The sequence below is a fragment of the Sapajus apella genome, unplaced genomic scaffold, assembly GCF_009761245.1.
Source record: "Sapajus apella isolate SASKATOON/1434 unplaced genomic scaffold, GSC_monkey_1.0 scaffold17, whole genome shotgun sequence".
Taxonomy (NCBI): domain Eukaryota; kingdom Metazoa; phylum Chordata; class Mammalia; order Primates; family Cebidae; genus Sapajus; species Sapajus apella.
Genome location: NW_022436957.1, coordinates 17262580 through 17288756, shown reverse-complemented (window position 1 = coordinate 17288756; position 26177 = coordinate 17262580). Strand labels below are relative to the sequence as shown.

At 35.4% G+C, this 26177-nt stretch overlaps 1 protein-coding gene across 8 annotated transcripts in view; it reads right to left on the bottom strand.

Annotated features, from left to right (window-relative positions):
- The window catches only part of CNKSR2 (connector enhancer of kinase suppressor of Ras 2), a 292101-nt gene that overhangs the window by 60570 nt on the left and 205354 nt on the right, over nucleotides 1-26177 (bottom strand). For all 8 annotated transcript variants that reach the window (XR_004271141.1, XR_004271142.1, XR_004271143.1 and 5 more), the window contains 4 exons: nucleotides 5692-5740; nucleotides 5120-5292; nucleotides 1288-1361; nucleotides 936-1007 (listed from right to left, as the gene is read on the bottom strand). Coding sequence is in view for 4 of the 8 variants with exons in the window: in XM_032286106.1 (XP_032141997.1) it covers nucleotides 936-1007; nucleotides 1288-1361; nucleotides 5120-5292; nucleotides 5692-5740 (368 nt within the window). In the remaining 4 variants the exon portion in view is untranslated. The remainder of the gene's footprint in view (nucleotides 1-935; nucleotides 1008-1287; nucleotides 1362-5119; nucleotides 5293-5691; nucleotides 5741-26177) is intronic.

Genomic DNA, 26177 nt, shown 5'->3' with positions numbered 1-26177 from the left:
AAGGTCTCACAGCTAATCAGTGTAGAGCTGAAATTGAGATGGTTATTATCCCCACCCACCTCTTACATAGATTGGACAGTATCAGGAATGAAGAGGTCAAGTTATTTGTCCAAGACTGTACAGCTAGTAAGTGGTAGAGCTGGGATTTAGAGAATCTGGTTGCAAAGTCCATGGTCCTGATCATGATGCTATGCTGCCTCTCTCTAACTGTAGGCAGGTTATATTTATAATATGTACTGGCTAGTAAACTTATAGAAAGGGGGAAAATTTTGAATCTTAAACTTAATTTCTATAATTCTAGAAAAGGAAGATGGGAAAGGAAAGAGAAAGGAAGAAAGCATAAAATTCATAAAAGCCAAAGTATAAACATGAAGCAGAATGTGGCAGGTGATGAGAAAAGAAAAAAAAAATACACATAGGTTTTCACCGAGCCACTAAGTAACCACTGAGCCATCTGATTTGTTGGCTGTATGGTTCTATCAGGTCAAAGATGAAAAATGACAAAAGGAAATACTAATTTTTCTTAGGCTTGAATTATTGAGATGAATATTCTGTGTCAAAATACTCAGTACTTGGAAAAAGTCAGCTTTTTTGGTAGACATCTCTTTTCCCCCCATCTGGGAGTAAATTTTAAGACATATTATTGAAATTAACTTAAAAAAAATCCCATTTTTTGGTAGTAGATTTTTTGGGTCTGTATATGGTCTCTACCATCTTTTTAGTAAACTTGACAAAAATATTTAATGAGTTTATTTTGACTTTTTAAATGATGTTCTTTAAAATTATATATGGCTGCATGGAGCTATATAGCTGGTCCTATTTTATTTTAAATTGATTGAGCTAGAAACTTCAGTGACATTATTCTCTAAGCATTACCGTAGAAAATTTAGAATTCTAGGCCTCACTGACCTTCTACATACTCTGAAATACTTTACCTGTTCATATCATCAAGATGTTCAGCAGCAAAATAAAAGCTTTTGATTTTAGGATGACAGGCTTTGAATGCACTGCAAAAGGAAACAAAGTACATTTATTACAGATTGGGAACTAAGTTTGAACCAAATAATTTTGATGTGCAAAATTACCGCAACATCTAACCCGAGTTCACATATATAATAATGCTTCTATCATCATGACAGAAATCAGTAAAAAGTTCAATTTTCTGTCCACAAAACTACTTTCTTATTACCTCAATGTGAAAGCATAAAATGAACAACCTATAATTTAAAATCTGGAAATAAAAAAAAAAACCTTATCTTTTCCTCTTCCCAAATAAAATCAACTTACTATTTTTTGCGGCATTCACTGGCTCTATCAATTTTAAATTCGGGCAGACTGATGAATCCTTCTGCTTTTTCATCCTAAAGAGGGAACATTCTTGATTAGGTTATTATATACAAAGGTATGAAAGTAATGATACTCTATGGCTTAGATATCTGTACTAATAAATATGTTCCTTTAATTCCTTAAATTTGACATTTTAGAGATCAGAAGTCCATGCTTACGTACTGTATTCCATAATTGAAGATATATTTTCAACACTTAGAATACTACTAAAATATGTATAGAACTTTTAAAAAGTGTTTTTCATATTAAAGTGAGAACAGAAAATTCTTTAATTCTCAAAGTGGAATGTGTTTTATAACTAATTTTCTGGTCAGAATATATATACACTTCTATAATCTATAAAATAAATGTAGTCCACTTTTGTAATTCACAATTTTCTATTTTTCTTAATGTTCAGATGTAAAATATAGCAACGTTTACTGATTCAATTTCCCTCCAACAAATCTCTTATCAAACCTGATTTTCTCTTATCATACAACAATTATCTTTTATTTAATTATTTTTAACTTCCATTTTAGGTTAAAGGTACATGTGAAGGTTTGTTATACAGGTAAATGTGTGTCACAGGGGTGTGTTGTACAGATTATTTCATCACCAAGGTACTAATCCTAGTACCCAACAGTTATTTTTTTTCTGCTCCTTTCCCTCCTCCCACCAACCCCTCTCAAGCAGACCCCAGTGTCTGTTGTTCCTTTCTTTGTGTACATGAGTTCTCATCATTCAGCTCTCACATATAAGTGAGAACATGAGGTATTTGGTTTTCTGTTCCTGCGTTTATTTGCAAAGGATAATAGCTTCCAGCTCCATCCACGTTCCTGCAAAAGACATAATCTCATTCTTTTATATCTGCATAGTATTCCATGGTGTATATGTACCACAATTTCTTTATCCAATCTGTCACTGATAAGCATTTAGGTCAATTCATGCCTTTGCTATCACGAATAGTGCTGCAATGAACATTCAGGTGTTTGTGTCTTTATGGTAGAAAGATTTATATTCCTCTGGGTATATACCCAGTAATGGGACTGCTAGATTGAATAGTAGTTCTGCTTTTAGCTCTTTGAGGAATCACTACACTGCTTTCCACAATGGCTGAACTAATTTTACTCCCACCAACAGTGTATGAGTGTTCCTGTTTTCTCTGCAAGCTCGTCAGCATCTTATAACAATTATTTTGTGTATTCAAGAGTTTACAAATGAAATAGGTCAATTTGATTTTCAAATATCTGGCTTGGGGTATGTGCTATATATATAAAGGTCATTTTTCACCTGAAAAATCGAATGAAATCTATAAAACATTCCTCTCTCTGATGCTGGATGGAAAAACAAGATAGAAGAATTATCCAGAATATTATGTTAGATACAAGTTATCCCAACTAAGCTAAAACTATCTTTTGCTAAATAGTTTATCATTGTATCCCTTCTCCTGCTCATGATCAAGCTCCTCAGAGTTTTACTATCTCTAACCTTTATTTGATCTGTGCTATACCCATAGCTCCTTACATATCAAGTTCAAGTGAGATTACATTCCCATCCACTATCACAGAGAAAAAAAAAAAAAAGAGATTCAATTCTTTTAGAGTGTATGTTCGCTTTCATTGCTAAGCTTCTAAGCAAAATAAAAATCTGACGCTACTGATAGTGACTGAATGTGTGTTATGAAAAAGAGCAGTATTAAACTTTTTCAATATTTGAAAATTTTTTCTTCCAATCTTAAGGACAATATTTTTAAATCCTTTTCCCAACTTTAATTTCTATGTTACATTATGCTTGACATCCATAATGTAAACATTTAAAAATTTGAACAATTTAAAATATTTTGAGGTAGTTACTATCTCCCCATAATGATGTAATGAGGGATTTTTATATTTCTCCTAAAAATATAATCACATTAAAGGTACTTCTTGCAATGTGTACTGTAGAATTCCTCATTCATCTCTCACAAGGCTAACAGTAACAATAAGTTGCTGATTGAAACTTAGTTCAACAAAAAGGGGCCATAGTTTTTCATCATTTAAACTCTGAAAGATAGAATATAATCTAGTATATGGCAGACAAATCCGCAAGCGACCTTACAATAAAGAGAAACATAGGATACTATATGTTGCTAATACTTGATTGGCATATAAAAAGGATTTAATATATATCTGTTAAATGAAAATGTAGGTAAAATTATGGTTTGTTTTCTACATCTAAAATAAGACACTCAGCAAAGCAGAGTATATTTTAGGTAATTGTGTGATTTGCCACAAAAAATGTCAACAGTACAAAAAACAACCAACTATTTTGATATAGGTGACAAAGACATTTACATTAAATAGAAAAATATTAACTCAAGATTTTACAAATAAAATGAGAGGTTCCTTTGAAAAATGTTACTAATAGCACACATATTTTTTTGAGACAGGGTCTTGCTCTGTTGCCCAGGCTAGAGTGCAGTGATGCAATCACAGCTCACTGCAGCCTCAACCTCCCTGGCTCAAGCAATCCTCCTGTCTCAGCCTCTCAAGTAGCTGGGACTACAGGTGTGCACCACAACCCTTGGCTAATTTTTAAATTTTCTGGAGAGACAGGGTCTCATTATGTTACCCAGGCTGGTCTCAAGATCCTGAGCTCAAATGATCCTTCTGCCTCAACCTTCCAAAATGCTGGTATTATAGGTATGAGCCACTGGGCCTGGCCTACCATATGTTTATTGAACACTTAGTATGTGTCAGGCATCGATTCACTTCATCCATTCGATAGCCCAGTAATAAGCATTATTATTGCTCCCATTTTGCAGATGAAGAAACTAAGGCACAGCAACTCAGGTGGTGTGATTTCTAAGTCTACTCTTAAACATAACAACATTACATTATACACCTGTCTAGGGAACATTAAATTATCTAGATATTATATGTTATAATCACAGGCATAATAATGTTGTTAAGTTATATTTCAACAATACTCAACTACAAATTGATGAATGTCTTAACATAATAGTATTGAACTATTCACCCAGCATACTACATTAAACCAGGTACATTTTAAATAAAATAACAGCAGAAATCATTGTTTTAAAAAACTAATAAACTAGTAGGTGGCTATAGCAAAGGATTAAAGGCAGATGCAGAGTAAAGGGAATATCAACAAATGCTTTGGCATATCTGTCAAGATATGTGATAAGTTTTGACATGACTACTCTGGATATATAAATCTGTTATACTAAAACCCCCCAGAAAATCATAAGAATAATTTAAGTGTACTGTATCTCTATATCTATATACCCCCATTGGGCCAAGTGAAATGAATACTTGCAGATTTTCAAAACTAGTCTACCAGATCATTTTTAAAGAAAAATGGAAATAAATTTAGGACATTAATTTACTTAAATTAATAAAGAGTTTCTCCTCTTCCCCTTAAAAAAAAAAACAGAAAAATGTGTAAAACTTTGAACAAAAGGAAGGCATTAAAATTTGTTAAATATCTACATATAATCCTTTCAGTTAAGCTACTGCTTAGATTAGCTTAACATTTTTATTTAGATATACAGAATTTTACTACACTTTATCTGTGTTTCAGATATGTTGCTACATTAAAATAATTGAGACATCTATCTTTCTAGAACCCCAACATGCAATCATTTTAAGAGAGTGGATTGAAAAATAACTAGCCTAAGTCTACTGAATTGGTCTTAAGGTGATCATATGATTTAAAACACAAGTCTCAAAATGGTGGTTCTTTTGATTAAAGATAGAGAATGGATGAGACAACAAAATGTGCTTTACCTTACCTCCTCATTAATATACCAATACAGGGATGCATCCTTTAGGACAAACCAATATTTCTTCCATTTCTGTGAAAAATAACTCTTCGCATCTTTCTTTTTCCAAAGCCACCCTTCACAATCACCACGACCAAGATCTTTGCAAGAAATTCGTCTTTTGCTCTTGCCTGCTATAGGACCTAAAGGGTGGAAATGCTCTTTCAATTTTGTAAAAGGTACGAAAGTAAAGGATTAGTCTACAGATACCAAAAAGAAGTATGAGTAATTCACAATCTTAAAAATTATTTTTATATTGTATTAGACTAGAAAAATAGAAAAATCTTTAATATTTTTCCCTCACATAAATGACACGTATCTTAATCAGAAGTACGTAACCCCAGTCTCAAAACTTACTGAGTTATTTTTTTTGTAAAAGGTACCTTGTATTATAATGGAACTGAAGAAGCTGGCAGCTTTTGCACTAGGGGATTGTGCTCTTCTAATCCACACTGGGCTCAGGAAAGAGGGCATGGATAAAGTGTGCTGGTGATTATCAAAGAGCAAAATTAGCAGGTAAAAGGTTTCATTCCTTTTCTTACCTTTGTTTTTCTTCTTTGATTTGTGCTGCAGTGAGGACTGCTGAAATGTCTGAAATCAAAGATAAAAAGAATGTTACTATCTGTTACTCAGGGTGTGATCCAGAGGACCGGCATGCTACACGGAACTCTCAAGAGCCAAATGATGACTCTAAACCCTGTTAGAGGAAGTACTTTCCCCCCTAAACCCTCGAAACAAATTCATATACATCATGTCACTTAACTTTCTAATCTCCTGTGAAGCAGGAAAGGATATTATCTTTACCCGTATTTTGTAGGCAGAGAAATCAGGGCACAAAGTATTTGGTAAAACTAAAGGCTTTTACATACACACTACTGTGTACCTTTTTTAGGGGTATATTGTACTTTGTCAGACAATATCTCATTTGATTCTCCCAAAATCTATTGAAGTAAGCAGGCAAATACGACTTGTTCACATGAAGTTCGTTTTATTACATGAGCCACCATCACTTACTGATCTCCTACTTCCTTAGTCCCTAAATATTTCAGTACTTAGAACAATATTTTCTTCTCATGCCTACTCCTGTCACTATTATTGGTGACTAATCTTTATGTAGACGATGTCAGTATCCTGGTTCCTCAGTTCCAATGGCCTTTACCTCCCAACTCCTCAGCTACTCACCCCCATGATCATATGTTTAATATCTTAAGCACACACCAGCCACTGTATCTAATATACATGGCTTACATAGTCTAATAACCTCATGTCATCACTTAAAAAAAAACTTTGAGGCATCCAGTTCATTGACCTTACTACCGTCTTGTGCCTGTATTTCTTTCTTTCCTCTTAGTTTCCATGGGATACCATCATAACCATTCCGTTGACCATGCTCTCTGCATCATACTTGCTGAGCTAAACATCCATCGCAGTTAAACCTAACTGTCTGTTCACACCATGCTAAGTACCTGGACAGCTTGATATGTCTAGAGGAAAACCCACAACTATACTGATCAGTCTAACTTTCAATTAATGGCTATACATCATCACTGGCTCCAGTTAGTCTACTAAGCCAGACTGTTCACTGGTATAACAAGATTAATTACATTCATATGATTAGCTAGCTAAGAGTGAACAAAGATAGCATGTGTGCTTTTAATTCACAGATATTCCTTCAAAATGAAATTCAGGTTAGAGATTCTTCTTTTTCTTTATGGAGATATATCTATAAGAGGCAACTGGATTTTTTAATTTAAAATTTGCTTTTTTTTTAACAATAAATTCGTGTTTTGTGATACTTTATTATTTAATATCATCGCTAATTAAATAACATTCTACTTAGATAATTTTCATTCTGTATATTATTTATACAAGTCTAATGAACATAATATTATAGATGAGTATCAGTCCTAAAGATAAGGGTCAGATAATTTACTAACATACAAAGTTTTCCAGAAATAATCACCCAAGTGTTAAACCAATATAAATATGTATGTATGTGGTATATGTGTATGTGTTTATGTATGTGTATACATACACACATATATATAAAACTTTGCAGCACCCATGGTTACAGAAATTCACCATCAAATTTTGAGAGAAAGCATAAAAGACAAAACCCATTATGCTGTGTTGATTTTCTTCAATGCACTTTACTTCAAAATAATAACTCAAATAATAATTCAGGCTAGTGTGCTTAAGTATAGTTAATTTACAGATAGTTATTTTCCCTAAATTGTTTCATGGCAAAATTATGGATTGGGTTTTTTTTTTCTTTTGTATTTCTGCAAGTAATCATTATAGTTTTACAGCTCATTATTTTGAAAAATGACAAAGATGGAGGTGGTTTGTTTTTAGAAAGCTACATAGATAACAGACAGCTTGAAATAATTGGGATATATAATGTACCTCCTATGCTTTTTGTATGCTATTCCTTAGAACCTGAACATTTACTCTAAAAATCTACACCAAACATATTTTATACTCTTCAGGTTTTCTTTTTAACAAGATTATCTTTTCTTTTCCTATAAATATATTTACATAAAGATCATGATTGCAGATATAATCAGTCTACTGAAAACCTGAGAACTCCTAGACATTAAATACAGATTTATCCATCATTCAAAGAAGCAAAGCCTTAGATGTCTTTTGTAAATATTATAAATATTAAAATAAAGTTCTCTTCAGAGAGATTTTATTATTTTTCCAAGTGACTTGGCATTTTTTAAAATGAAAAAGTTAACTGCATTATATGCTTTTGGAAGTAATTGGAAAATCTATTAAAACTATACAGTTAGGTCTTTGTGCAGAAAAGAGCTAACACAGCAGGCCTGAGGTTGCCGTCTTAGAAAGGCCTACTTGCAGTATTTGCCTTTGGTTGGCATCTAGGAACTTGGCTGGTAAACAATTCCCTATACTGATAAGAAGCTTCCCTAAATGATAAGATTCATTTGCCCACATGGGGCACTAAATATCCACTTGCCTTCTGGGAGTCTGGAATTTTGGTATTTGCTAGGCAGAGGATGTCTAAATGCCCAATTCAATATCCTTGGGTACTGAGACTCTAATGGATATCCCTGGACAGAAACACAGCACACATGTGATTGCATTTTAGCTACTGGGAGGAGAGTATGCTCTGTGTGACCTATCTTGGGAGGTAGAGAGCACAGGAAACCTACAGACAGCTTTCTCCAGATTCCATAGGTGTCTTTTTTCCTTACTGATCTGTCTGTATGTTCCTGCTGTTTCACTGTAATAAATCTTAGCTGTGAGTTCAACTGTATGTTGAGTCCTATGAGTTCTTCTAGCAAATCACTGAACACGTGGGTGGTCTTGGGGACCTCCAAAACAGCCTCACATTCAAAAAGATCCCTTACAAACTTATATTAGTAACTGTTCATTATTCATAAATAATGGACATAAATAATCTCCTGAAAATGTTTTCCCTATGTCGTCAGCTACAGTGTTATTAAGCACCTCTGAGGTGCAAATTTATCCTCCTGTACTGTCTTTTCTAGAACTCATGGAATTATTATCAGTGACAGAAATTTAATTGGTACATTTTTTTCCAGTTTTTAAGATGATGCAAATTTAATAAGAGCAAGACATTAAAAATAGACACATGACTGTAATTCATAACACAACTGATTATGTAAGGTACTACAACAACTAAAAATGAAAGAGGCCTAGAATCCTTGCATTCAGGATAAGTGTATTTCTCATGAGGTATTCATAACATATCTAATTTATGTATCTTTCATAATAGCTTCAGATCACCCCTCTTCCAAGTTTATGCTCAAGTAGGTATATTCTTTAGAAGTTCTTTCATAGCAGTCTGTGAGTGGCAAACTCTTCCAGTTTTAGTGTTTGAAAATCCTTCCTTTTGAATAATAGCTTGGCTGGGTATAGAATTCTGAGTTGAAAATAACTTCCCTCAGCAACTTGAATATACTACTTTATTTTCTTTGAGCATCTATTTTTTTCTCTTAAGCCATCTGTAGCCACACAGTCATTTGCTTGTTGTAATCTGTCTTTATTCTCTCTGTAGCTTTTAAAACATTTTTCTCTTTATCCCTAATATTCTGCAGTTCCACTACTATGTGTCTCAGTTATCATTTATCTAATTCAATCATATTTGGCATTTTTTGTGAGTCGATTTTTATTGAAAGTATTATTTAATTCTGAAAATCTCTTCAAATGGTCTTCTTTACTAGCCCCTTTTTAAACTCTAGACATATGTTGGTACCTCTCAATTTACCTTCCATGTGTCTTTCATATTTTGTATCCTTTCATATTTCTGCAATGCCTTTTAGGGGAATTCATTTTACTGTCTTCCAATTTCTTAATTCTTTCTCTGATTGTATCTAATCTAAAGTTTATCTTATCTGTAGAGAGTTTATTGCATGTATTTTACATTTTCAGGATATCTAATTGGTAGTGGCTCTTTTGAATAACTATTGTTTTAAACTTCCTGTTTTTTTTCCCAAAATTTATTTTAAGGGCTTTTGTGACTTTCTTGTAATTTGCATTTAGCAAGAAAAGAACCACTTCATTGTTTAGTTTATTGCCATTTTTAAAAAGTATTAATTTTCTTTAGATGCTTTGGAATTTTATTTTGAGTGGAAGATTCTTCTTGGAGGGATATTTCTTTTTGCACTCATCCCTTTTGTCTAAGTGTTTGGCTGTCTCTGCCTCCATTCCTTGGGACACTAACCAGGCCTTTTAGTGGTGGCAATGGGTTGCAGTCCCATCCTTGAAATCCAAGTGGGAGAGGCTCTGCTTGCCTTTCCAGTTGGTTACACCTGGTGAGTCAATTTTTAGATACCTGACATAGCTGAGATCCACTGGTTCTCTGATTCTCATTAGAGAAGACTCTCAGGCATCTCTACCTTTTTCTGGACTCAGTGCCTAAGATATGTGGCTTTAGTTCCCAATTATCACTGAGCATTTTTGTTCCTTCTGGTACCTGAAGGTTAGATTTGACCATGACCGTATGTTTTATTTCATTTTATTGCTGTGTGTTTAGGGTAGGGTGAGTACAAGGGTATATGTGAATTTAAAGCACAAGCTTGTAATGCTTATTCATTACCAGAAATGGATTTCTCTTGTTAGCATTTCTGAAGTCCAATTCTCTAAAAAACCCTAACTTCATTATTTTCTAAACCATCATTTATTAAAATCTTTCTAATGCCTCACTAGCACTTTCTGTTTATTATAGTGAGCAACTGGATGAAAGTTATTTGAACTTTCTAAGAATGTTCTATAAATTCTGATCTTTAGCAACTTAAGAATTCATATCACTAGTCAGGACTTCTTGACTGAGCTAAAGCCTGCCTAACTGAGCAGATCTAATATGTACAAAATTGAGCTCATGATGCCTATCACCCATTGGCCAAATCTGCTCCTTTCCTACTCATGTATACCTTATTGAATAGTAATTACATTTTTTCCCCTCCCTAGTGGCTCAGGTACAAAATCTTGGAGTCAACTTTAACTCTTTTCTTTCTCTTATACCCCATAGTGAATCCATCAGCAGGTTTTGTCAGCTTTATCTTCCAATGTATTTATAATATGACTTTTTCTCACTAGCTCTACTATTACCACCCTGGTCTAAGCCACCACAATCTCTCACCTGGATTACTGAGATACCCTCACAGTTCTCCCTGCTTCTGCTCTTACCTTCTCTAATATAGGTAACATATTAGAATATACATATATATATATGTATATATGTGTGTGTGTGTGTGTGTGTGTGTGTGTGTGTGTGTGTGTGTGTATCTATCTTGAGACGAGGTCTTGTGTCACCCAGGCTCGAGTGCAGTAGCTCGATCTTGGCTCACTGCAACCTCCGCCTCCTGGGCTCATGTGATCCTCCCACCTCGGCCTTCTGAGTAGCTGGGACTACAGGTACATACCACAATGCCCAGCTAATTTTTGTATTTTTAGTGGAGATGGATTTTTGTCTTGTTGCCCCGACTGGTCTTGAAGTCCTGGGCTCAAGTTATCTGTTTGCCTCAACCTCCCATAGTGCTGGTATTACAAGTGTGAGCCACTGTGCCCAGGCCCCTCTAATTTTTAACAAAGAGCCAGAGTGATCTGGTTAAAATATGATTTAAATCATGTCATTTCTATATGCAAAACTCTTCAATGGTTTCTCATATCACTCTGAATAAATGCCTATATCCTTGCAATGACTTGAAGGCCCTATATGATCTGGTCCTCTGTTACCTTTGCCTACTGCTCTCCCCCTTGCTAATTTTGCTCCAGCTACAGTTGTTGTTCCTAGATCATGCCAAGTACAGTCCCATCTCGAGACCTTCACCCTTGTTGTTTCTTCTGTCTGAAATGTTTTTTGCCCAGATGTTGTCATGGTTCACTCCCTTACCTCCTTCATGTAATTACACAAAGGCTTTCTTTTTAATAAATTCTTCCCAAGCTTCCCTATCCAAAACTGTTATCCCAATTGCCCTTAATACTTTGTTCTTTTTCCCAGCTTTTTTCCCCTCTGAGCATTTAGCATTATCTAAAGTACTTACATTTCTTGTTTATCACTTGGACTTCCTCCAAATATAAACTCCATTAAAAAGGGCAATTCTGCCTGTTTTATGTATTCTTTGTCCTCTGCCTAGATTAAGACTTAGCACAGTAGGCACTCAATAAATACTGGTTATGTGAATGGATGTTGAACAAACCATCACTAAAGAATACAGGTTGTAATCTTAATTAGCTGATTGTTCTAACTTGAAGAAGTCTATGAATCCATGTATAATACATTATTAAAAATTCTGTTCTTTAATAGGACATTCCTTTTGGTAGATAAGAAAAATTTCCTTTTATCTAATCTGCTTTAGCACTACTTGCACTGAAATTGTCTTAGTGCATTTAACAGTTTAAATTTAAATTCACAATATGCCTGGCAAAAGTACATTAAATCTGTGTCAAAAGATATTTATGCTAATAATTATATGAATTATGAATGAATGTGTTGAAATCATAATTCTTTCCATAAAAATAGAATGTGCTAAAATAAAAGGCCATTATGAAAGTATTTTTGATCTTCTTAACCATGGCGATACATGCAACAGCATTCTGTTTGGCTATAAAAGATCCTTTTTTTCAGACATTTGCCTGAAAAGACCATTTGTCTTTCATTCTGTCCACAGATGTTCTGTTCAAACTCCATTCCCTACTCCTTTGGATGGAGAAGTGTTGGGGGAGGGTAATTTGGGTCATTCTTATCCTCAAATTATCAGAAGAACTTATTTTAATTGTGAAAAAAATGAGTTTCTGTGTTACATTTTGAAAGCTCAGCTACTATTAAATTCTTCTCAAGTTGCAAATTGACACCCTTATGGAAAAATTTGCAATCAAAATACTCTGTTGTTGCAATAACAGCAATTTCCTCTTACTGTAATTTTCTGCAAACTTCGAAGACTTCTTTAGTGACTAGTCAAATCAATAGCTTATTTAGTATATGTAAGAAAAGAAGGTGCTTAACAATTTGAAACACTTGGGATAGATGATAGCTGCTTCCACATATTTAATTTATTTAAATAAACAAGTAAAATTTTTTGAGATTTTAAATATTTTACAAAAAATGTTTTCTCTTAACTCTCTAATTATTGTATGTAGGAAGAAAAATGTAAATATATGGAAGTGGGGTAAGATGCCAATATAACTAAATATTAAGTCGAAAATTTTCCATTTATAAGAAATAACAGGGCCGGGCGTGGTGGCTCAAGCCTGTAATCCCAGCACTTTGGGAGGCCAAGGCGGGTGGATCACAAGGTCAAGAGATCGAAACCATCCTGGTCAACATGGTGAAACCCCGTCTCTACTAAAACTACAAAAAATTAGCTGGGCATGGTGGCGCGTGTCTGTAGTCCCAGCTACTCAGGAGGCTGAGGCAGGAGAATTGCCTGAACCCAGGAGGCGGAGGCTGCGGTGAGCCGAGATTGCGCCATTGCACTCCAGCCTGGGTAACAAGAGCGAAACTCTGTCTCAAAAAAAAAAAAAAAAAAAAGAAATAACAGCATAGAACTTAATGTCTGCTGTTGGTGGTGGCCTTGCTCATTCTGGGGCATGAAAGAAAACTTGGAGTCAAGCAGGGTGGAGAATGTGGCACTGCACACACAGTATGTCTTTCATTAGAGTGGGATGAGGTAGCTCTGGATTCTGTCAGTCAAGTCGAATTGATTTTTTTTGAACTTTGATTTTAGGGTCAGGGTACATGTATAACTGAAAATGGCTCCACACTTACTCAAAAATAAGCATGCTTTATAAACATATACTAGTAAATTAGCAGTCAATTAAGAACAAAAATACAGTAACTGGGAAGAATCTAGAGAAGGTCAGTCAAACTGGTTAGGTTGGGCAGAGTCACTGTTCCATCAAAAAGAATGTCACATGTATCACATTCTGAAGGAAGGAGGTAACTGGCTCTTATGCAGGATCTCATAAGGTGAGTCCTCCTGTTCCTGTACAGCGGTAAAGCAGGAAGAAGGAGAGTGATTACTTGGAGAATATTTAGGAAGGCTAACATTAGCCACTACCATTGGGAAATAAGAACTGCAATTCTGAGCTCAAAATAATCTTTTACTGAGAGCTTATTATGTGTCAGGCACAATACTAAGCACTTATAAGTGCTTATAAGTGATATAAATCATCAATTTTAATCCTTATAATATATCTATAAAGTGTTTATCATTAACCCCATTTTAAGGAAGAGAAAACTGAGACACAGAATGCATAAATAAGTTGCTCAGGATCTCATAGGTAGGGGTAGAGCCAAAATTCAAAGCAGGTCTGTCAACCCCAAAACCTATACTCCTAACTAGTACATGCATTACTGCCTTCCAAGTAAGTATTCTGTAGTCATAGTAACAATTAAAGAGAGAGAAAAAGTGCTTCTGGAACTAAAACATCCATTTGTGAAAACCTCCCCATGACAGGTGATGCAAGTACACTGCTATGTGAGAAGAAAGGATTCTCCAAAACAAAGATATCAGTGAGAAAAACACTTTTATATCAATGGAGATAATTCAAACCAATAACATCTTGTCAATCTCTAATTTTCATGCTTTGTCACTTTTATTTTAATTAGCAAGTTATACTGCTCTGTGGGTTAGAAAAGATTTACAGGAGTTTTTGGGCAACCACTTATACTGTAATAATATCTGCATGAGAGGAAGGCTCATGTTAACATCTCAATTTTGCAAATAAGACAGAAATCAAGGTACAATAATATTATAAGCCCAGCCCAAATAGACAGAGATGGGACTGCAATCATTATTTTAATACCAGCCTATTAACAGAACTCAGTTCAATTAGAAAACCCTGTGTCAATACTGATGAGAAAATCATGGATCCAGCCTGCCTTTTGACTAATTCTTTACTCGCTTGAGCTGATTCATTGTGTCACACCATTCTCCACCCAATACACTCCTGAATATGTGGAATGCTTTGAAATTACTTGGCTCACTTTCTGAAGGCATGGTTTTTACCTACTGCATTAGTTTCTATGAAGGAAGAAACCATTTGTTTAGGTCACCACTCTGTACTCAGCTCCTAGCACAGGATGTGACATACAATTTTCTGTTGAAGGCATGAATTGAGTAGTTACTCACCACCTACGTGTGGGACACTGAGGTATGGGCTATGAGTCATGGCTTCTTATATGCAACCTGTCAGCACATTCTGTCCAGTTACCTTCAAAACACATCCAGAGTCCAACCCCTTCTCCCCACTTCCACTTTAGCACTCTCATCTCTCACTTGAATTGACCAGATTTTATCTTGTCTCCCTGTTTCCACACTTACCCCTGGCCCTTTCAGTCTAATTTCAACAAACCAGTTGGAGTGATACACTTAGAATGCTTATTTTTTAGCAAGAATGGAACACATATTACCAATGAAGCAACACCGTGGTAGGAATCAGGAGACCTGATTTATAGTTTTCCATATTTCAGTTTATATTCCAGCTCTATTACTTTGATCAAGCTACTGAACTACTCTTGACCTCAATTTCCTCATCTGTAAGATCAGAGATTTGGACCACATGTTCTTAGTACAATTGTCTCATAGAACAATAACTTTCCATGGTTATAATTTAAAAATGAATGTAAAACCAGCTAATTATTACCAATGGAGACCTAATTATTGAGGTTTTTGGAATTATTATATGTTTACCTGTAATCAGTGTCAGTCTTAATACTGAATGCTAGATTATTCATTGAAAAGCACTTAGTTTATGTTTGAATTCCACCATGTATGGAAAGAACTTATCACCAGCCAGTTTAGATACAGCTATTTTGGGGTACCCGACTGATATGTACAATTAACATAGATTTGCACTTGAGACACAGGCAGAAAATTCTAACAGATGAAAAGCAGAACTAGGGCAGCTCCTACTCCTGACACTTCTGTTTGACAGAAAACGTTGAAATCTAGGTGTCAGAGAAATCAGAGTAGGCTTGCCTGTCTTTTGTGACAAAGAAATTTTTATGACCAGAAAAAATGGAGAGAACCAGATTTGCTACCTGCAGGCTAGTGAATGACAAGGAAATAAACTATATGTAAAAGAAACAGAGAAATAAATAATATAGAAAGAATCACCTCTAATAGAGATGCATGAAACCTAAGAATCTCAAATGGAGTCACAATTATGGTATGATTGCTGATTCTGTCAGCAATGATGTGACTGAATCATATTTACTAAAAAACTTTTCTGGTGTGGACTTAATGGTTTTATTTGTAAAAGGAACTGAAATCAAACAGTTTTTTCTGATTACTTTAACTCTATTTATAGGTTGATTTCTCTGATACAATGTACATATTTTCTCATTATGAAATCCTGTGCCAGTATAATTTGTTCCAAGAATGCTAGCTTTTATCTAAATATCTTTATCATATTAAGACTATGCTTATGTCACTTTTATTCTGAGATTTTTGCTCTTATATAATAGACAAACTCTCCAACACAACTACTTCAAATGTTTCCACATGTGGTAGTTTAAATGGAGTTTTCTTGATTTAGAGACTTTTTTCATAACTGAAATATTTTTCAGATAACTGGATAAAAATATAAGTTTAAAAGTTTCAGAAGTCACTGTATGCAATTCATTTCACAATAAAATAATTGAGATATATAATTCAGACTGTTCCTTTTCATACAAACTATATAGTAAAACATTATTTTAAGACTAAAAAAAGGAAAATTGGTTTTATCTAACAGAAGGGAAAAAAGAACTTGATGGGTAGATATTTTAACTTCTGTGCTTGCAGCAGGAATCAAATCATTATTTTGCTGTCAACTTAGACTGCATTTTTCATAGTCCTCTCTGCAGTGCTACACTCATCTTGTAAATGAGAAAACTGAGTAAGATAAAGAAAGCAACTTAGGCAATCTCACATATAAAAAATTAAATTACTGGAGGGCTTGATGTTTGCTGCCACTTCTTCAGAACTGGTTACCTCAAATGCACTTATATTACATTTTGCTTGTTCTCAACCCACTGGTGAGGACATTTTGGTAGCACTGTTGGAGGAAGGGTACACTATTTGTACACTATCATAGCGCCAGATACTGAATCAGATTTTTACATATACTGTCACCACACAGAGCCAAAGCTTTTACCCAATTATAAAAAACATATATGAGGGAAGATACAAAGAAACAGAAAATATAATATCCAAAAACATTTTATAGCAACTGAAGAAGTGTATTTTATATGGCTGTTTCTTGTAATAGCCATATGATAAAAACTGAGGACATTATTTTAAAATGCAACTAAGTGAAGATGGTTCAACATTTGGCTAAGATGTATTTCCCAATATACACTTTGGTAAATTAAACAAGTAGGTTGTAGGCATGATACTCTCATAGAGTTAGTCTACACTCTTGAATCCACTCTAGATTTTATGATAATTTAGGATTTTTATTTTACCACAAACCTCATACACACTGTCAGTAGAGAAATTTTCAAAGCAGGTTTTACACAGTAAACATTGATAATGGCCACAGAGAGGGAAATCTCAGTTTGGTAGTTTCCTATTGCAATGATTTAGCTAAGCTGGAAGTAACTATATATTTTAGAATTCCTTTATCTGTATGGCTCTGGGTTAGGGTTGGCCACTACGTAAATTTGTGTCAATTTTGGACAGTACAAGTAAAGCAGCCCTTATGCTCCAAAAAGTCAGGGCAGGCTGTCAGTCACTGTTGCAGCTGATACAAATTGTTTTACTTTTCTGTTGGTTTGCCTTATTGGCTTGAGCCAGCAGCCAGGCCTACAACACTTCCAGTTCCAATCAGATCCCCTCCTTCAGCTCCTGAGTATTGATTGGACAATGAACTTGTGAATCTCCATGGAGAAGGGTACCAGCTTGTTACTGAAGTTAAAGGAAACACTGATTTGTGCTCATGGGTTCTAGTTTATCTTGTTTTCCCTCACTTCATGTTCAGATTTTCTTCCCAACCGCTAGCTCTGCTGAGGCATCTTTGCCAGCTCCTCAACTGAGTAAGATCTAGTCTTTTATTGCATGTCATTTTAAGATTCTAGTTCCCTGGTTGAACTTCAACGGATATACTCATTAATGCCCAAAAGAAATGCATTCTATTTTAGTCCTAAAAGGCTTCCCGATTTGCTCATCAGGAGATAGATTCCCTTACATGCAAATTAACTAATTTTCTTTCTATATAGTTAAGAATCGTTACTATTTGCTCAGCACAATGGAAAGAATTTATATACAATGAATCATTTAATTTTGAAAAAAAAAAACAGATAAGTAGTCTTATCCTCTTTTTACCTATGAGAAACTGAGGTTCAGAAATGTGTCTAGGTTGTTATGGCTGATTTAAATATATAGCTGACTTAAATATACGGCTCATGTTTTATAACTACAACAATATCCTTGGGCATCTGAATTTTAAAAAAGGCAATTCTCTTCTTAATGCTGAATTCTTATCTGGAGACTATCAGACATAAGACCCATTACGTCTTGGGACCACTCCAGATTTATGAAAATAAAAGAAACCATGGGAAGACAACTTGTTCTCCTGTTTACCATGGCAGGAAAGTTTACACTAATTTACCTAAAATCAGTTACATATAAAGAACATGGGTTTGAAACACTGATCTATTTATCAGCATTCCAGGTTGTTTTGGATTGAAGTCTATTAGGATCCTGATCCTAAATTACCCTGATATTTGTAGAGATGTTAAGAGACAGATTTAGCAATATCATTTAGAACCAAGACTCTAGGCTGAGCTTATACACTTTGGCCCATTGCCAATTGCTGTCAGAGTCAAAACCAGTGAAAAATCCTAACGGCTGCAAACAGTTTAACATAATTCTTAGAAAATTTATCTTTAAGAAACTAGAATCTAACAGGAGTCAATTATTGTACCTTAATGTCATTTATTAAGAGGAAACTGTGGATAATTTTAGTATATACAGCAAATCGTTAAACCTATAGTTTTGTGGAAGTTGAGAGCGCTGAAACCATCAGGGCGGAAATATTAATATATTGTGGGAGTTAAGTGAAGAAAATAATTTGGTACAGGCTATGAACCTTCAATCAGAATAGACTTTAAAGAATTCTAGGAATAAAATAATTCTACCTAGAGTTGTAATAAACTTGATGTTTGATTAAATGAGTTACTTTACCTTGGTGGCAAGGTAATATGAGTAGGGTGATTATGGGAGCTAAAAAAGCCAATTGCCTACAAAATTTGATGATGTTTTCTGAGCCTATAAAGCTAGGAGACAAACATCTACAACATACAAGGGAATGGGGCTTCTTTATGCTCTCTGATCAAAGCAACTAAAGGCAGGTATGTAACTACTGACCTTATCAACCAAGCCAAGGGCCTGTCATTGGAATTTATTTATTTTTTTCCCTAAAGGCAAAAAGGAATTAAAAATAAGACTAAAATTTAATAAATTTATAATTCAATTCTTCTGCATCATGTTTTACATGGTGCCTCACTAATTAAGCCAAATTTTGTGTTTTGCTTCCTGGCAGTCATTTTCTACCCAGGAACTAGCAGAATGAGATCCACATTTGTTCAAATGTGAAGCTGAAAGGGCTGGATTCAGTTCATCAGCAATCTGTTTTATACATTGAGGGACCAAAAATCTTTCTCAAGAGTGAGGGCATATTAGTGAATCTTTTTGTTTTTTCAATGTTAACATTTTAAAACTTAAAAATTGATGAAATAAAAATTTCTAAGCATTTAAACAATATTTTCAAAATTAATAAAATTGATGAATTTAATCAGTATCTTAGGAATTCCATTAAGTTACAAGTCTTGTACATCAAATCTCTTATAGGCTTCCAACACTTTAAAAGCAGCACAGAACATAATAATAAAAGCAAAATTGGTTGTTCCCACAATCAATACAAAAATATTGGTACTGTGGATTTGCTTCTTTAGTTTTAAAGTATTTCTGTATTGATATTTTGGAAATTTTAATATTTGAGATATATCTGAATAGTTACATAACTATTAAATAATTAAACTAATAAGGAAATAATTCAATTTCTTCAATGTCTTTAATAGTTATGTAACTATTCAGATATATTTCATTTTGGGTGGGTTCTCGCAGTTTGTGTGTTTTGAGGAATTGGTCCATTTCATCTGAACTGATAGACTTACATGCACAGAGTTGTATTTATTTAGTATTCTTTTAATGTCTACGAGGGTTGTAGTGATATCCCCTCTTTTATTCTTAATATTGGTAATTTGAGTCTTCTCTCCTTTTTCCCTTTATCAGTCTTGCTAGATGTTAGTCAATTTTTTAAATAAAAAAAAAAAACCATAGTTTTTGGTTTGATTTTCCCTATTGTTTTTCTGTTTTCAACTTCATTGAATTCCATGATCTTTATTAAACCTTCCTTCTGCTTTTATTAGGTTCTTTTTCTAATGTTTTGAGGTAGGGGCTGAGATTATGGACATCTTTCTTCTTTTCTCATATAAGCATTTAGTGCTATAAATTTCCTCTAAGCATATGCTGTCTTTTTATTTTTACTCAGTTTCATTTTCCTTTATACTTCTTTTTATCTATGGATTATTTAGAAGTATGTTCTTTAATTTCCAAGTGGCTGGAGATTTACTTGTTACCTTTTTGTTATTGGTGTCTAGTTTGATTTCATTATAATCAGAGAACATACTTTGTAGTATTTCAAGTTCTTTTAAAGTTAAGGTTTGTTTTATGACTCAAGATATCTTGTATTCTGATGACTGTCTCATGCACGTTTGAAAACAATGTGTAGTCTGCTGTTGTTGGCTGTCAGTTAGAAACTGCAGGTAGACAGTCATTCAGTACTTGTGTACCCTTGCTGGTGTTTTCTTTAGTGGCTTTATCAATTACCAAAAGAGAGATGTTGAAGACCCCAATCTTAATTTTAAATCTTTCAATTTGTCCTTTTAGCTCTGGCAGATTTTGCTTCTAGCGTTTGAATCTCTGTTGTTTGGTGCATACATGTTTAAGATTGTCATATCTTCTTAGTGAATTGAACCTCTTTATGCCAGTTGTGGTGTAGGAAGAGAAACATGACTTTTTTCATGGTTTCTGCTTTGAGAACAGGCAAGTATTGTTAAAACATTTCTGTCACGTTGGGTTAAAGAGTCCATTGGCTAAAGGGAGCAGGCTTTTTGGGGGCTGTATTTTGTCTGTGCCTATTGATGTTTTCAGGTTGAAGGCTTTTATAGCACCCAGGCAAGGTATACAGGAGGCAAATAAAAAAGCCTGGAAACTCACAGCACTTCCTTGGGTCTGAAGGTCCCTAGCCTGTCTGCTTTATTTTTTTGTACCTTTCAGAGTCTTCTGGTAGATGAGTTAATGTATCTTATCCAGGTATTTTTCAGTTGTGAGTAGTAGGAAAAATAAAATAAAATGTGTGTACTCCATCTTATGTGGGACTGAAAGTTTGTATTTGTGAATCTTTAAACCTTCAAAGAGTATTTCTATTATTAAATCCTCTAGTCTGGCCAGTTCAGTTATAAATACACCAGTTTGTGGTGAATGAGAAAATGGGGGGATGGGAGGAGTACTGATAGTCCATTTTTTTTTAAAAGACAACAACAAACCTTCCTAAATATATAAGCAAAAAGAACTATTCATATAAATGAGTCAGGAAGTACAAGTGAGCTAATTTTTTATGGACTAGCATTCACCAAAACAGTTTCATATTTATAAACAATTAAAGCCAAGATTTTTTTTCTTCTTCTTTTAATCATATATCTGTATCTACGGCAGTGGGTTTCCAGAGTTTTTTACTGTGGCTCCCTAAGACAGACCAATAGATCCCTTGGGTGGTCTCTTTATCCCTACTTTCCAATGGAAAAAATAACTAGGTGATATCAATAGACTGTTACTCTAAAAGTACTGTTGAGTATAGATAATTCACAATATCGGTCTTGAAAAATTATAGGTAAATATGAATCACTACATACTAGAGGGTAAAGCAAGCAACCTAAAACAAACTAAAATTGATAGTGATGAAGTCTAATAATAACTTATAATGAAAATGAACAGCAGCTAAAAACTATAGTTACTTTAAAAAAAATCCCAGTGATGTATCGATATAGCATTCCTCCTGAAAACCATGAGAAACTGGATAATCTACACTTGTGCTGTGCAATATGAATATGACTGCATTATCAGGGCTGCATGGGCACCAGGTTGATATGGTTTGGCTGTGACCCACCCAAATCTCATCTTGAACTGTAGTTCTCATAATCCCCACATATTGTGGAACCCAGTGGAGGGTAACTGAAGCATGGGGGCAATTACCTTCATGATATTCTCATGATAGTGAGTTCTCATGAGATCTTATGGTTTTATAAGGGGCTTTCCCCTCCCCTTCACTCTGAACTTCTCCTTGCTGTTGCCATGTAAAGAAAGACGTGTTTGCTTCCCCTTCTGCCAAGATTCTAAGTTTCCTGAGGCCTTCCCAGCCCTGTATAACTGTGAGTCAATTAAACCTCTTTCGGTTATAATTACTAAGTCTTGGGTATGTCTTTATTAGCAGTGTGAGAATGAACTAATACGCTAAACTGGTACCAGTAGAGTGGAGTGCTTCTATAAGGATACCCAAATATGTGGAAGCCACTTTGGAACTAGGTAACAGGCAGAGTTTGGAACAGTTTAGAAGACTCAGAAGAAGACAGGAAAATGTGAGAAAGTTTGGAACTTCCTAGAGACTTGGGGGGCTCAGAAGACAGGAAAATGTGGGAAAGTTTGGAACTTCCTAGAGACCTGTTGAATGGCTTTGAGCAAAATGCCGATAGTGATACGAACAATGAAGTCCAGGCTGAGGTGGTCTCAGATGGAGATGAGAAACTTGTGGGGAACTGGAGCAAAGGTGACTCTTGCTGTGCTTTAGCAAAGAGTGGCATTTTTCCCCTGACCTAGAGATCTGTGGAACTTTGAATTTGAGAGAGATGATTTAGGGTATCTGGTAGAAGAAATTTCTAAGCAGCAAAGCTTTCAAGATGAAGCAGAACATAAAAGTTTGGAGAATTTACAGCCTGACAATGCAGTAGAAAAGAAAAACCCATTTTCTGGGGAGAAATTCAAGCCTGCTGCAGAAATGTGCATGAATAACAAGAAGCCGAATGTTAATCACCAAGACAAAGGGGAAAATGCCTCCAGGCCATGTCAGAGACCCTCATGGCAGCCCTTCATATCACAGGCCAGGAGGCTTAGGAGGAAAATATGGTTTTGTGGGCCAGGTCCAGGATCCCCCTGCTGTGTGCAGCCTAGGGACTTGATACCCTGCATCCCAGCCACCCCAGCCATGGCTAAAAGGGGCCAAGGTATAGCTTGGGCCATGGCTTCAGAAGGTGCAAGCCTCAAGCCTTGGTAGCTTCAATGTGGTATTAAGCCTGCAGATGCACAGAAGTCAAGAATTGAGGTTTGGGAACCTCTGCCTATATTTCAGAGGATGTATGGAAATGCTTCAATCTCTAGGCAGAAGTTTGCTACATGGGTGAAGCCTTCATTGAGAACCTCTGCTAGGGAAGTGCATAAAGGGAAATGTGGGTTCAGAGCCTCCACATAGAGTCCTCACTGGGGCACTGCCTAGTGGAGCTATGAGAAGAGGGTCACCATCCTCCAGACCCCAGAATGGTAGATCTACTGACAGCTTGCACTGTGCTCCTGGAAAAGCTGCAAGCGCTCAATGCCAGCCCATGAATGCAGGCAGGAGGGAGGCTGTACCCTGCAAAGCTATAGGGGTGGAGTTGCCCAAGTCTATGGGACCCCACCTCTTGTATCAGTGTGATCTGGATGTGAGACAAGGAGTCAAAAGAGATCATTTTGGAGCTTTAAGATTTGACTGCCCTGTTGGATTTCAGACTTGCATGGGGCCTGTTGCTGCTTTGTTTTGGCCAATTTCTCCAATTTGGAATAGGTGTATTTACCCAATGCCTGTACCCTACTGTATCTAGGCAGTAACTAACTTGCTTTTGATTCCACAGGGTCATAGGTAGAAGGGACTTGCCTTGTCTCAGATAAGACTTTGGACTTGGAATTCTGAGTTAATACTGGAATGAGTTAAGACTTTGGGGGACTGTTGGGAAGTCATGATTTTGTTTTGAGATGTGAGGACATGAAATTTGGGAGGTGACAGGGGCATAATGATATGGTTTGGCTGTGTCCCCACCCAAATCTCATCTTGAATTATAGTTCCCACAATCCCCATGTAGTATGGGACGGACCCAGTGGGAGGTAATTGAATTATGAGGGCAGTTACCTCCATGTTGTTCTCATGATAGTGATTTCTCATGAGATGTGATGGCTTTATAAGGGGCTTCCCCTCTCCCTATTTGTTCTGCACTTTTCCTTGCTGCCCTCATGTGAATAAGGATAAGTTTATTTCCTCTTCTGCCATGATTGTAAGTTTCCTGAGGCCTCCCCAGCCCTGTGGAACTGTGAGTCAATTAAACCTCTTTCCTTTATAAATTACCCAGTCTTGGGTATGTCCTTACAGCAATGTGAGAATGAATTAAAACACAGGCATACTGAAAAAATACTAAATTAGAATATTCAATAAATTCTATGAACACATTATTTTATGATTATTCAATTTGTAACCTTTTAAACTCATTTATTAGGTTACTAGTAAGCAATATCTAATCACAAATGAAAACAGAAGTCTGTGAATTTATGTATTATTTGTCCATAAGAATCAAAGAAAGGACCGTCACTTCTTGGTCAGACCTCAGTCATCAGAGCCCTTTGCCAAGAATGGCCCATATTTTGGGAATCACTGCTGTAGGGAAGCAGCCCCCTGGGAAACACTTTTCCTAGTATAGACTGTTACCATGTAGGGCTTTGCCAATGCTGCTATGAAACACTTTAGAAATAGCAAAGTCATCCATAGGAATCAGAGAATATACACAAAATGAATATGCTAATATTTACAATGGATCTCTAACATGTCTACAAGTACCTCAATTGGGAAAAATATGTCATTCTGTACTACAGCTGTCTTCTGTGTGAATAAAGACAATACAGAGAGAAATTGGTTGTTATAAATAAGTATTGACGCAGATATGGCTTCCTTGCCACTAAAATAAACTGATCTCTTATTTTACTTACTTTAATCCTGAAAGAATGCGGCTAAGTCAGGCAGCTGTTAGACAAACCAACCTTTATAATTTCAGGTAAATTTAATTATAAATGTTTATATGTTAATAATATCACAGATTTTCCATCATTGTGATAATAATAGCTCTATCTTCCCTAATAGATGGTAAAATTCTTATAAGCAGAAATAGCTTTAGTCACAAAAAGATGTGAATTTTAAAGTCAGGCTGCTTAGACTCATTTCTCAACTCTATTTTCTAGTTCTTTAAGGTAAACTCTGTGTTCCAGTTCCTTTCGGTTCTGCAGAATATAAATAATGATATTAACCTCATAGGATCATTTTGAAGATTCCAAGAGATACTGTATTTAAGTTCTTAGCATAGGAGCTTAGTAAGTAATCAGTAAATGTTAGCAATGTTAGATATTAGTAATATTAGCAGTGGAATATTATAGGGATGTTTGCTTTTACTGTGCTTCAATTTATTCTTTGAAGATTGCAATTGTTACAAATGGAAGGTTCTGGCAACCCTGGGCTGAATGAGTCTATTGGTAGCATCTTTCCAACAGCATGTGCTCACTTCATGTCTTTTTGTCCTATTTTGGTAATTCTCACAATATTTAAAACTTTTTCATTATTATTATATCTGTTATGGTGATCTGTGATCAATGATCATTGATGTTACCACTGTAATTATTTTGGGGTGCCATGAACAACAGTACACTAAATAACAAATTTTCAATATAGATGAAATAGCCTTATAGTGGAAGAAGATGCCATCTAGCACTGATAATAGCTAGAGAGGAGAAGTCAATGCTTGGTTTCAAAGCTTCAAAAGACAGGCTGACATAGGAGAAAACAGAGGAAAGTTTAAGTGGTCTGGATAGAAGATCAAACCAGCCACAACATTCCCTTATGCTAAAGCCTAATCTAGAGCAAGGTCCCAACTCTCTTCAATTCTGTGAGAGCTGAGAGAGGTAAGGAAGCTGCAGAAATAAAGTTGGAAGCTAGCAGAGGTTGGTTCATGAGGATTAGAGAAAGAAGTCATATAAGACAACAGACTTAATACATGTTGTGTCTGTTTTTACTGTTCCACCAATGGGCTGTTCTCCCATCTCTTTTCCTCTCCTCAGGCTTCTCTATTCCCTGAGAAACAACAGTATTATTATAATTGGGCCAATTAATTAATCCTACAATGGCCTCTAAGTGTTCCAGTGAAAGGAAGAGTCACATGTCTCTCACTTTAAGTCAAAGCAAGAAATGATTAAGCTTAGTGAGGAAGGCATGTCAAAAGCCAAGATACACTGAAAGCAAGGCTTTCAACACAAAAATGATGAGAAAGTGAAACAGCCTTATTGCTGATATGGAAAAAGTTTGAGTGGTCTGGACAGAATATCAAGCCAGCCATAAAATTCTCTTAAACCAAAGCCTAATCCAG